General features: G+C 40.3%; 1 protein-coding gene across 1 annotated transcript in view; it reads right to left on the bottom strand.

Annotated features, from left to right (window-relative positions):
• LVRN (laeverin) overlaps positions 1-14513 on the bottom strand; it is a 228735-nt gene that overhangs the window by 61906 nt on the left and 152316 nt on the right. The window contains exons 14-16 of the mRNA XM_077290673.1: positions 13649-13796; positions 7077-7171; positions 2110-2220 (exon numbers count right to left, since the gene is read on the bottom strand). Coding sequence (XP_077146788.1) covers positions 2110-2220; positions 7077-7171; positions 13649-13796 — 354 coding nt within the window. The remainder of the gene's footprint in view (positions 1-2109; positions 2221-7076; positions 7172-13648; positions 13797-14513) is intronic.

Here is a 14513-nt window from a genome sequence, read left to right as displayed (position 1 = left end):
AGTTACTCCAATGAGAAATCTCAGACACCTAGAAGTACCGGAAAGGGTCCAAGCATTTTATTGGGATTCTGTCGGCTGATTCACACTGCCCAAACAATGGGTAGCATTGCAGCAGAGAATGTTTTACTCTGATTATGCATTTCATAAAACACACTATTGAAAAGCAGGACAGGGACTATTCGTTTCGGCTGGACTATGCGACAGGTCTTAGATGGCTTCTCCCTGCCTGTTCCCCTAAACTGACAGGTCTTTCCCTATACAAAAACCTAGTGAGATACCTGTTAGCATAGGGGAGTAGAGCAGGAAGAAGCTGCCCCTGGGGAACTGCCTTAAACTACACTGTGTTCCAAGTTATTATGCAAATTGGATTTAAGTGTCAAAACGATTTAATTGTTTTGTTTTTCAAATAAACTCATGGATGGCATTGTGTCTCAGGGCTCAATGGATCACTGAAATCAATCTTAAACACATATGATAATTAGTTTTCCAGGTGATTCTAATTAAAGGAAAAGTACTTAAAAATGATGTTCCACATTATTAAGCAGGCCACAGTTTTCAAGTAACATGGGAAAGAAAAAGGATCTCTCTGCTGCCGAAAAGCATCAAATAGCGCAATGCCTTGGTCAAGGGATGAAAACATTAGATATTTCTTGAAAATTTAAGCGTGATCATCTTACTTTTAAGAGATTTGTGGCTGAATCTGAGCACAGTCGTGTTCGTGCTGATAAAGGCATAATGAGGAAGGTTTCAGCCAGGCTAGTTCATCGGATAGAGTGCAGCTGCTAAAAAGCCATTACAAACCAGCAAACAGATATTTGAAGCCGCTGATGCCTCTGGAGTCCCTCGAACCTCAAGGTGTAGGATCCTTCAAAGACTTGCTTTGGTTCATAAACCTACTATTCGGCCACCCCTAAACAGTGTTCACAAGCAGAAAAGGTTGTAGCGGGCCCAGACATACATGAAGACTAATTTTCAAACAGTCTTGTTTACTGATGAGTGTCAAGCAAACCCTGGATGGTCCAGATGGATGGAGTAGTGGATGATTGGTGGATGGCCACCATGTCCCAACAAGGCTGCAATGTCAGCAAAGATGTGGAGGAGTCATGTTTTGGGACGGAATCATGGGGAAACAGCTGGTAGGGCCCTTTAAAGCTCCTGAAGATGTCAAAATTATCTCTGCAAAGTATATAGAGTTTGACTAACAACTTTCTTCCATGGTATAAAAAGCAGAAACGTGCCTTGAGGAGGAAAATCATCTTCATGCATGACAATGCACCATCTCATGCTGCAAAGAATCCCTCTGAGTCATTGGCTGCTATGGGCATAAAAGAAGATAAACTCATGGTGTGGCCACCATCTTCCCCTGACCTTAACCCTATAGAGAACCTTTGGAGTATCATCAAGCAAAAGATCTATGAGGGTGGGAGGCAGTTCACATCAAAACAGCAGCTCTGGGAGGCTATTCTGACTTCATGCAAAGAAATACAAGCAGAAACTCTCCAAAAACTCACAAGTTCAATGGATGCAAGAATTGTGAAGGTGATATCAGGAAGTGTCCTATGTTAACATGTAACTTGGCCTGTTAGGATGTTTTGGATTTAAATAGCTTTTTTGTTCAGAGAATGTGACCTCTTAATGCTGCAAATTCCACAAATGAGCATTTTCAGTTCTTTAAAACATATCAAATGTCTAGAAATTCTACTGTGCCTAATAATTTGGAACAGTGCATTTTGAGGTTTTATTCATTTTGGAGATTATACTGTTATCATTGGGTGGTTTCTTCAATAAAATTCGATGTATACTCTAAAGGGTGATGACTTTTATTAGACTGACTGTCATTTGGACCGACCATTTAGGAAAATCCGAGAAAAATATCATTTGCATAATAATTTGGAACATAGTGTAGTCATCTGAGAAGCATAGTCAGCTTCTAAAGGTATGTTTTCTCTGAAACACCCTAACACTTCAGAGAAAAAACATGGCTGCAATAATGCAGACAGTGTTTTATTCATGCAGAACATAGTTCGGACAGTAAAAATCAGCTGACAATTTCTCTTTAACGGGTGTACTTTTATAGCTCTGTACATGCATACAAAGTATGTAACTTACTCATTATTGGAGGTGTTTGCCATCCATTTTGCATAGAGGTCACTTGCCAGATTTAGACAATTTTTTAAACCAAGAAAACAGGCAGTCTTGAAGATTTCATTTATTCCTGTACTTAAGAAAAAATAAAACCGCAATAAAAAAATAAGTAAGAAAATTAAAATTTCAATAGCAGGTCAAGTATGTACACCCGCATATGAGCTCTACCTAATGTTGTACTGAATCGCAACTGCCAGCCAATTCGAGCAACTCTACCCAAAATTAATGAGGATAAAGAAACCCTACCGATCAGCTGATTAACGGTACTGCCGTACTCCAAAACTGGCACACCTCCATACATTGTATAGTGACCATTGTACTGCAGACTTTCTCTCATACAATTAGATTTGAGAATTTTTTGCAGAACCATTGTCTTTCCAGAAAAGTATAATCTGCTGCAAAAATATAATCTAGACATGAAATCCTATAATCATGTGATCTACAATAGTCAGTCCCCTAGTCACTGATTGATAGCTTTGCATGCTGTTATTTGACAGAATATTTTGGTCATCACAGGTTCTATCAAGTGAATGACTGAATCTGTTACATTACCTTTATTTCACAAAGCATGCTCGCATGTGCAAGAAAAGTACATTTTTGTATGAAGTGTTGCAATAGTTTGTAGTCACGTGTAGCCTAAATCCTGTGAATTCTGTCATGTCCCATGATTTAGGAATCATACAGACAGTATTGTATTATCATTGTGTTGTTCTTATGCTGCCCTGTAATAGGGTTTGCCCTTTTAGAATTTGCCCTCCCTCTCTCCACATGACTCCGATGTAACTCTCATGTCAGTAACCCCTCCTTTCTTTTTCCTCAATCGGTATGTCACCCATGTTAAGAAGCACATGTGTGTGCATCTCTGGTTCAGAATAAGTTGTTTTTACCTACTGTAATTGTGTATAGCTACAAGATTTCATGTGGAAAATAAACCTTCTTCTAGAATCTTCTAGAAACATACCTCCTGCAGTTGAGTTTAAGCTATCTGATGAAATCACTTCATTAGTAGTGGCACGTAGAGAGCCACAGAAATGGTATCTCAAGCGTCCCACACACTCAGCCTTGTTAAGGAGTCAGAATAAATGTGACTGAGGGTTTATAAGCTAATGGCATAGGGTGCTCTCAGCTCCTCGAGGAAGCCCATGTAAAACGCGCGTTGGGGCTGCTGACTATCTCATCCAGGTGGTAAATATGCGTAATAACCTTGATTAACTATTCTTTACTCTGACTTCATGCATTGTTGTACCAGCAGAAACCTGCCTTGGAACAGTTATCGTGCTCTTTATTAAGATACCTTAAATCAGATTAGTAGCTTCTATGGAATGATATAACGCACATTGTTGGGATCTAATGTAAGACTTAAGCACTGGCACTTTACGAATAGCATTTTTCTATAAATACAGTGGGGCAAAAAAGTATTTAGTCAGTCAGCAATAGTGCAAGTTCCACCACTTAAAAAGATGAGAGGCGTCTGTAATTTACATCATAGGTAGACCTCAACTATGGGAGACAAACTGAGAAAAAAAAATCCAGAAAATCACATTGTCTGTTTTTTTTATCATTTTATTTGCATATTATTGTAGAAAATAAGTATTTGGTCAGAAACAAAATTTCATCTCAATACTTTGTAATATATCCTTTGTTGGCAATGACAGAGGTCAAACGTTTTCTGTAAGTCTTCACAAGGTTGCCACACACTGTTGTTGGTATGTTGGCCCATTCCTCCATGCAGATCTCCTCTAGAGCAGTGATGTTTTTGGCTTTTCGCTTGGCAACACGGACTTTCAACTCCCTCCAAAGGTTTTCTATAGGGTTGAGATCTGGAGACTGGCTAGGCCACTCCAGGACCTTGAAATGCTTCTTACGAAGCCACTCCTTCGTTGCCCTGGCAGTGTGCTTTGGATCATTGTCATGTTGAAAGACCCAGCCACGTTTCATCTTCAATGCCCTTGCTGATGGAAGGAAGTTTGCACTCAAAATCTCACGATACATGGCCCCATTCATTCTTTCATGTACCCGCATCAGTCGTCCTGGCCCCTTTGCAGAGAAACAGCCCCAAAGCATGATGTTTCCACCACCATGCTTTACAGTAGGTATGGTGTTTGATGGATGCAACTCAGTATTCTTTTTCCTCCAAACAGGACAAGTTGTGTTTCTACCAAACAGTTCCAGTTTGGTTTCATCAGACCATAGGACATTCTCCCAAAACTCCTCTGGATCATCCAAATGCTCTCTAGCAAACTTCAGACGGGCTCGGACATGTACTGGCTTAAGCAGTGGGACACGTCTGGCACTGCAGGATCTGAGTCCGTGGTGGCGTAGTGTGTTACTTATGGTAAGCCTTGTTACATTGGTCCCAGCTCTCTGCAGTTCATTCACTAGGTCCCCCCGCGTGGTTCTGGGATTTTTGCTCACCGTTCTTGTGATCATTCTGACCCCACGGGGTGGGATTTTGCGTGGAGCCCCAGATCGAGGGAGATTATCAGTGGTCTTGAATGTCTTCCATTTTCTAATTATTGCTCCCACTGTTGATTTCTTCACTCCAAGCTGGTTGGCTATTGCAGATTCAGTCTTCCCAGCCTGGTGCAGGGCTACAATTTTGTTTCTGGTGTCCTTTGACAGCTCTTTGGTCTTCACCATAGTGGAGTTTGGAGTCAGACTGTTTGAGGGTGTGCACAGGTGTATTTTTATACTGATAACAAGTTTAAACAGGTGCCATTACTACAGGTAATGAGTGGAGGAAAGAGGAGACTCTTAAAGAAGAAGTTACAGGTCTGTGAGAGCCAGAAATCTTGATTGTTTGTTTCTGACCAAATACTTATTTTCTACCATAATATGCAAATAAAATGATAAAAAAACAGACAATGTGATTTTCAGGATTTTTTTTTCTCAGTTTGTCTCCCATAGTTGAGGTCTACCTATGATGTAAATGACAGACGCCTCTCATCTTTTTAAGTGGTGGAACTTGCACTATTGCTGACTGACTAAATACTTTTTTGCCCCACTGTATATACTTGCTCTTGGCGTAAATCGCAAACCCTTTATATGTAATTCATGGATGAGCTACAGTTGTGGCCAAAAGTATTGACACCCCTGCAATTCTGTCAGATAATACTCAGTTTCTTCCTGAAAATGATTGCAATCACAAATTCTTTGTTATTATTATCTTCATTTAATTTGTCTTAAATGAAAAAACACAAAAGAGAATGAAGCAAAAAGCAAAACATTGATCATTTCACACAAAACTCCAAAAATGAGCCAGACAAAAGTATTGGCACCCTCAGCCTAATACTTGGTTGCACAACCTTTAGCCAAAATAACTGCGACCAACCGCTTCCGGTAACCATCAATGAGTTTCTTACAATGCTCTGCTGGAATTTTAGACCATTCTTCTTTGGCAAACTGCTCCAGGTCCCTGATATTTGAAGGGTGCCTTCTCCAAACTGCCATTTTTAGATCTCTCCACAGGTGTTCTATGGGATTCAGGTCTGGACTCATTGCTGGCCACCTTAGAAGTCCCCAGTGCTTTCTCTCAAACCATTTTCTAGAGCTTTTTGAAGTGTGTTTTGGGTCATTGTCCTGCTGGAGGACCCATGACCTCTGAGGGAGATCCAGCTTTCTCACACTGGGCCCTACGTTATGCTGCAAAATTTGTTGGTAGTCTGAACAACAAATTTTGCAGCATACCGTAGGGCCCAGTGTGAGAAAATAATGCCATGCACACGGTCAAGCAGTCCAGTGCCAGAGGCAGCAAAGCAACCCCAAAACATCAGGGAACCTCCGCCATGTTTGACTGTAGGGACCGTGTTCTTTTCTTTGAATGCCTCTTTTTTTCTCCTGTAAATTCTATGTTGATGCCTTTGCCCAAAAAGCTCTACTTTTGTCTCATCTGACCAGAGAACATTCTTCCAAAACGTTTTAGGCTTTTTCAGGTAAGTTTTGGCAAACTCCAGCCTGGCTTTTTTATGTCTCGGGGTAAGAAGTGGAGTCTTCCTGGGTCTCCTACCATACAGTCCCTTTTCATTCAGATGCCGACGGATAGTACGGGTTGACACTGTTGTACCCTCGGACTGCAGGGCAGCTTGAACTTTTTTTTAATGTTAGTCGAGGTTCTTTATCCAACATCCGCACAATCTTGCGTTGAAATCTCTTGTTAATTTTTCTTTTCTGTCCTCATCTAGGGAGGTTAGCCACAGTGCCATGGGCTTTAAACTTCTTGATGACACTGCGCACGGTAGACACAGGAACATTCAGGTCTTTGGAGATGGACTTGTAGCCTTGAGATTGCACATGCTTCCTCACAATTTGGTTTCTCAAGTCCTCAGACAGTTCTTTGGTCTTCTTTCTTTTCTCCATGCTCAATGTGGTACACACAAGGACACAGGACAGAGGTTGAGTCAACTTTAATCCATGTCAACTGGCTGCAAGTGTGATTTAGTTATTGCCAACACCTCTTAGGTGCCACAGGTAAGTTACAGGTGCTGTTAATTACACAAATTAGAGAAGCATCACATGATTTTTCGAACAGTGCCAATACTTTTGTCCACCCCCTTTTTTATGTTTGGTGTGGAATTATATCCATTTTGGCTTTAGGACAATTATTTTTGTGTTTTTTTCATTTAAGACAAATTAAGTGAAGATAATAATAACAAAGAATTTGTGTTTGCAATCATTTTCAGGAAGAAACTGAGTATTATCTGACAGAATTGCAGGGGTGTCAATATTTTTGGCCACAACTGTAGTTTTATACCACCTGAGCCTTTCTATTGACCTTATGTATGTATGTATACATGTATTTCTTTATATACCTGTTTTGTAATCCTTTTGAATAAAATAATAATACATTTTTAATGGATTTTTTTACTCCATGGTTTTTGGTGATTGAGTTTGCTCCCAGTAAATGAAGTATATCAATATTGTAAAGTACTTACTGAACAAAAATATCATCAGCAGTTTCATCAAAATCTCTGCGAACAATACTTCCATAGTGTTGAAATATTGGGTTCATTCTTTTCAAAATATATTTCTATGGAAAAAGAATACGTGTGAGCAACTGCCATTTCTTTACATATATGACAATGAAAATGCATATTGAAAGCAATATTATGACATATTAGTGGATTACTGCGGATTAGAAATTGTATGCTCAAAGATTAAAGGCCCCGTCACACATTACAGTAAAGTCATCGAAACCCGCCAATATCGACAAAATCATTCAACATTATAATCATCCAAAGATGCCAATATTGGCGGAATCATCTGACATTATAATTATCCAAACGTGCCAATATTGGTGGCATCATCTGACAGTCTAATGTGTATGGGGCCTTCTCTCTTTCCACTGACAGATGATTTTGGCACATTAGAATGTCACCAGCTGATTTTTTTTGTTCTTCACTGAAATTAGCCTCTGCCAAAGCAGTGGCTCTATCATAGCGAACAAAGCAGTGCTCAAGCGTATCGTTGTTTTAGGGAGTTGCGTGAGGTAACTGTTGGCTTATCGATCGCAATAAATTTGTATGGGGGCCTTAACATTTGGGTACAATCACTCCTACCAAATCGCCTACAAACGTCAAAAATGGGGAAAATAGATTTTCACATGTATTTGTAGGAGACCTTGTTGACTTCCCTCTCTGGTTAGGTTTTCGTTGCCTTTTTTTACTTTTAGTTTTTATTTTGCTTGAAAAAAATGACAAACAGTATGTTACATCACAATAAATATCGTCCCAAAACCTACTGAAACAAACTCCCTGTAAGTAAGGAAAAGAAAAAGATCAAAGAATAGGAGAAAGGGGCCCAACTAATAACAGTATCCCAAATTTGTAACTTCTTTTTCACTTTTGAAAAATTACCCAATCTCTTTGCAGCTTTATCATAAAGATAAACAGTTTAAGAAAAGTCACATCACCAATAATAGAAGAACTGATGCCCCACCTGTATCATTGTTCTTGTAAGCAACTTCCTCACGGGTAAGGAAGCCACTTACATGAATGATGCACACAAGAACGGCAATACATGTGAGGTTTTAGTTTTCCCCTAACATGAGTTAAACAGGTACTCCCATCTCCAAGATCCTATCCCAATATGTAGTAGGTGTAATAATAATAATATTGGCAAATACATTCAATTAGAAATGTAGTATAGTTTTTCTGATTCACTGTGTCTCGTTCTTCATGTGAAGGCATTGCAGGACCTTAAGTATCCTTGGTTCATGACCACTAACAGCTAGATAACTAACTGTCACTATATCAGTGGTCGTATCCATGGATACCTAAGGTCCTGCAATGCCTGCACATGAGGAAAGAAACATAGCAAATCAGAGAAACTATATTACATTTCTAAATGGATGTATTTGCTAATATTATTATTATTACACCTACTACAGTGGGGAAAAAGTACTTACTCAGCCACCAACTGTGCAAGTTCTCCAACTTAAAAAGATGAGAGAGGCCTGTAATTGACATCATAGGTATACCACAACTGTGAGAGTCAAAAAGAGAAAACAAATCCAGAAAATCACCTTGTCTGATTTGGCAAGATTTATTTTGCAAATTATGGTGGAAAATAAGTATTTGGTCATTAACAAAAGTTCATCTCAGTATTTTCTTATATATCCTTTGTTGGCAATGACAGAGGTCAAATGTTTTCTGTAAGTCTTCACAAGGTTGGTACACACTGTTGGTGGTATGTTGGTCCACTCCTCCGTGCTGATCTCTTCGAGAGCAGTGATGTTTTGGGCCTGTCGCTGGGCAATACAGACTTTCAACTACCTCCAAAGGTTTTCTATGGTGTTGTAATCTGGAGACTGGCTATGCCACTCCAGGACCTTCATATACTTCTTACGAAGCCACTCTTTCATTGACGTGGTGGTGTGCTTGGGATCATTATCATGCTGAAAGACCCAGCCAAGTTTCATCTTCAATGCCCTTGCTGATGGAAGGAGTTTTGCACTTAATATCTCACGATACATGGCCCCATTCATTCTTTCATGTACACGGATCAGTCGTCCTGGTCCCTTTGCAGAATAACAGCCCCAAAGCATGATGTTGCCACCCCCACGCTTCACAGTAGGAATGGTGTTCTTTGGATGCAACTCAGCATTCTGTCTCCTCCAAACACGACAAGTTTTATTTCTACCAAACAGTTCTACTTTGGTTTCATCAGACCATATGACATTCTCCCAATACTCTTCTGGATAATCCAAATGCTCTCTAGCAAATTTCAGACTTGCCCAGACATGTCCTGGCTTAAGCAGGGGGACACATCTGGCACTGCAGGATCCGAACCCCTGGCGTAGTGTGTTACTGATGGTAGTCTTTGTTACAGTGGTCCCAGCTCTATGCAGGTCATTCACTAGATCCCCCCCATGTGGTTCTGGGATTTTTGCTCACCGTTCTTGTGATCCTTTTTACCCCACGGGGTGATATCTTGCGTGGAGCCCTAGATCGAGGAAGATTATCAGTGGTCTTGTATGTCTTCCATTTTCTTTTTATTGCTCCCACAGTTGATTTCATCACACCAAGCTGCTTGCCTATTGAAAATTCAGTCTTCCCAGCCTGGTGCAGTGCTACAATTTTGTTTCTTGTGTCCTTCGGCAGCTCTTTGGTCTTCACCATAGTGGAGTTTGGAGTGTGACTGTTTGAAGTTGTGGACAGGTGTCTTTTATACTGATAACAAGTTCAAACAGGTGCCATTACTACATGTAATGAGTGGAGGACAGAGGAGCCTCTTAAAGAAGAAGTTACAGGTCTATGAGAGCCAGAAGTCTTGCATGTTTTTAGGTGACCAAATACTTATTTTTCACCATAATTTGCAAAATAAATCTTGCAAAATCAGACAATGTGATTTTCTGGATTTGTTTTCTAATTTTGACTCTCATAGTTGTGGTCTACCTATGATGTCAATTACAGGCCTCTCTCATCTTTTTAAGTGTGTGAACTTGCACAATTGCTGGCTGACTAAATACTATTTTCCCCACTGTACATATTGGGATAGGATCTTAGAGATGGGAATGCCCCTTTAACTCTCCAATTATTAGTGACGTCTTTTTTAAAGCACCGTTTCTTTATTGCTAACACTATTGATTCTACCCAGAGCTTTATTTGTGTCAGGATTTCGAACCCAGCACTTCTGGTGCACCAGGCAGCAGCTTTACCCTTTGAGCTATTTCAGCTGTCTGGACAGTTCCTTGCTAATTCAGATACGAGTATCTATGTAATTTCCGATTGGCTCCACCTTGTAAATCTCCTGATTGAACACTCTATTTAAAGCTGGCATTGCACTCCCTTCCTTGTGAAATTATTGACCTCATTGCCTTTAGTCAAGCTCTCCTTTCGCCTGCTGCTTCAACCAAGACTATGCTCCAGTATTTATTCCTAATCTTCCATTTAATACTTTGGTTCCTGCTGTTACTAACAGACTTACAAAATTGCAGAAAACTCAGAAATAACTAAACAAGATGTTACAAAGGGCAAAAGAAGATTATAAAAAAAACAGCAGATAAACATCGCAAAGCCCCTTCTTACCCTTCAGGTCGGTGTGGCTATCCACAAAAAATCTAAAAACATGTATATCATCTTCTAAATTGGATAAAAAATTCATAGGATCTTTTCAAATTTCTGCACAAATAAACCAAGTTGCTTTCCATTTAAAACTTCCTAACAGCATGAAAATTCGCACTGTGTTCCATGTATCTATTCTCAAACCATTCAGTGAGAACCCATTTCCAGGAAGATATCACCCACCTCCTCCACCAGAAAAAGTCCATGGTGAAGAAGAGTACATTGTGGATAAAATTCTGGACTCTAAAAGATTTACGGTATGTTTCCACGGTCCGGAATCCCAGCGCTTTGGACGCAGCGGATACCCTGCACCGCCCAAAGCGCTGCCCCCTTTTGTACGGGCGGTGATTCTGCCTGTGTTCATTGAACACAGGTGGAATCACCCCATCCTACACATAGACTTTGTCATTTATCTTGCGGAGACTGAGCGTCTACGCAAGATAAATAGACATGCTGCTGTCTATAAAGACGTGCCGCATGTGCGTATACGCAGGTCTGCCACCTGAGTCTTTGTAGGCATAGTGGAGATGGGATACAGACCAGAAGATAATTCATGGGAGCCGTAGTGCAATGTCCATGCACCCACCCTTACAGTAGTCTTTCATCAGAGGAATTCAGAGAAGCCAGAGCCTGAGATGTCCAGAGACCATCCTAGAAGGAGGGGAGTACTGTCAGGATTCGAACCCAGCACCTATGGTGCACCAAGTGGCAGCTCTTCCATGGGAAATATTTCAGGTTGCTGGACAGTTCTTTGGCTATAATCCTGACTACACAACATGCTGATTCTTCAACTATACTGCTGTTCCCGTCTACCGAGCTCTGGCTATTCCTGACTATGCTACCTGCCGGTGCTGCCCCTAGTGGTTGCAATACCACTACTCCAACCCAGGTTAGTCGATAACAATTTGGCTTCTATTGCTGAAGTTTTTATTTCCCCCTAGTGATAATGAATCATTGCATATTTGCCGTATGCATGGTGTTACTTTAAAAATTTGATAGGGCTCCTGTAATTTTATTTTTATGCTCTTCTGCCACTCTTTTATCATGATTTTTTAATGTGCTTTGCTTCATATCACCATATGCTATTTGTATTGAGAGAAGAGTAAAGGAATTCATCTTATATGGATGGCTCCATTGGAGGTGTACATATATAAATTGTTTTACGTGTTTTTATGCCCTGCTTGTGTTACAATTTAGTAACTTCACTTGTGGGGGCGATGCTGGTCTTTGCACTCTGGGTAGTCTTGCAACACACACTGACAATGTGCTCAGTTGCCAGCTCATTACTACTGATCTGAACTGGCGAGATAGAGCACTGACCTTGTGCATATAGCGCAGGGACTAGCCCAGCGCCTGAGATACAGTACTTCGTTTCAGAAAGGGCACAGGGGCTGCAGCAATGCATTCATGTACTGATGGTAGTTCTGGTGCTGCCTTCATGTTCTGACTGTGATTCTGCATTCATTTACTTATAAATGGTCACATGAAGTGCTAAATGGCTATGCTCATACCCAAAACCTCTCAAAATTTGGAGGTGATATGATGACGAGCTTTTGGTGAGCAGAAACTCTCCAAATCCTTTTCATTCTCGCAACTTATCAAAACTTGGTTCTGGTGATATATTCATGTACTGACAGTGGTTCTGGTGATGTATTCATTTAAGTACCCCTTTAAATTATTTTGTGGCCCTTGGGACTAAAAAATGTTGTGCACCTTTGGATTACACAATCACAGAGTGTAGGGACACAGCCCATTGAGATTGGTGACACACAGTTGTTATGCATTTCTGAGAACAACAGCCGATAATGACAACATTTTGAAATCAAGCTAAATTATTGGTCTTCAGTTTTTAAAAAAAATGTACAAATGAAGTATGTTCCAAATGAATGCGCATTTCCAATTATGGCACAATACCTTTGCATCTACACTCACCGGCCACTTTATTAGGTACACCTGTCCAACTTCTTGTTAACACTTAATTTCTAATCAGCCAATCACATGGCGGCAACTCAGTGCATTTAGGCATGTAGACATGGTCAAGACAATCTCCTGCAGTTCAAACCGAGCATCAGTATGGGGAAGAAAGGTGATTTGAGTGCCTTTGAACGTGGCATGGTTGTTGGTGCCAGAAGGGCTGGTCTGAGTATTTCAGAAACTGCTGATCTACTGGGATTTTCACGCACAACCATCTCTAGGGTTTACAGAGAATGGTCCGAAAAAGAAAAAAAATCCAGTGAGCGGCAGTTCTGTGGGCGGAAATGCCTTGTTGATGCCAGAGGTCAGAGGAGAATGGGCAGACTGGTTCGAGCTGATAGAAAGGCAACAGTGACTCAAATCGCCACCCGTTACAACCAAGGTAGGCCTAAGAGCATCTCTGAATGCACAGTGCGTCGAACTTTGAGGCAGATGGGCTACAGCAGCAGAAGACCACACCGGGTACCACTCCTTTCAGCTAAGAACAGGAAACTGAGGCTACAATTTGTACAAGCTCATCGAAATTGGACAGTAGAAGATTGGAAAAACGTTGCTTGGTCTGATGAGTCTTGATTTCTGCTGCGACATTCGGATGGTAGGGTCAGAATTTGGCGTAAACAACATGAAAGCATGGATCCATCCTGCCTTGTATGGAGCATCTTTGGGATGTGCAGCCGACAAATCTGCGGCAACTGTGTGATGTCATCATGTCAATATGGACCAAAATCTCTGAGGAATGCTTCCAGCACCTTGTTGAATCTATGCCACGAAGAATTGAGGCAGTTCTGAAGGCAAAAGGGGGTCCAACCCGTTACTAGCATGGTGTACCTAATAAAGTGGCCGGTGAGTGTATATTACAAAGTCAATAGATGACAAAGCCATGCAAATAGTAAAAGTGTAATGATTATTCATTAGTGTCAAATAAACAATCAATTGCACTGATAAGTATGATAAAGAATTGTTAATACCTTTATTAGTGGAAAGGAGTGATATGTAACCAATGATTTTCTATTGTTATTTAAGTGTTTCAGAACTCTATGCCACACCAGGATTTCTGTTTCTTTTTCCAAATATCTTGTTAAATTGAGAGTTGTTTCATATTCCATATAACCAGCACTAGAAATAAAAATAACACCAAACCAATTAAAGCATAGTCAAAACGATTAATACTAAAACATGCAAGTAAATCACTGTGATCTTGAATTTCCTGGGGTGCTAAATATATTTACCAGCAGATGCAATCTTAGTCTACTGAGGAACTGTATGTTCTGCCTTGCTTTCAAAAAGAAGTAGATAAAAGGGGTATAAAGGCGACAAGGTGCCTGGCGGGACCCAAAACCTCCATGAATATAGTAATACAATGTAAATTGCAAGTGAGAGTTGGGGGCTCCTCTCATAAATTTAAAATTTGGCCTCAAACACCTCAAAGCTGACTTTTGTATCTGACAATGTACTCCAACAATGAAACAACTTTCAAGCCATGTATATTAAATAACAGCCATTAGAAAATCATTGCCCAGCGATTATCAAACCAGATCCCCCATTATTATAAATGCTTGGATCTGACAGATGCCTTTGTGCATACACAGTGGACCAGAGAATACTAACTTTTTGTTTGGCTAAACAGTTCTACAACTTGACAGAATAAAATTCTAACAATGCAAATTATAAACTAACTTAGTTCTGTATCTAAAGCTTCACAACTCTTATTTTCATGGGGTTATGTTCTACTCGCACACGTTGTATAATAAAAAGATTTCTTAGTGTTAAACCTCCATACATTCAATTTCCACATACTCATGCTATCCGTTTTTTTATGCATAGAAAGAGGAC

This window comes from Ranitomeya variabilis, chromosome 1, assembly GCF_051348905.1.
Source record: "Ranitomeya variabilis isolate aRanVar5 chromosome 1, aRanVar5.hap1, whole genome shotgun sequence".
NCBI classification, from domain to species: Eukaryota; Metazoa; Chordata; class Amphibia; order Anura; family Dendrobatidae; genus Ranitomeya; species Ranitomeya variabilis.
The sequence above is the reverse complement of the archived record's forward strand: the minus strand, read 5'-3'. Positions and strand labels throughout refer to the sequence as shown.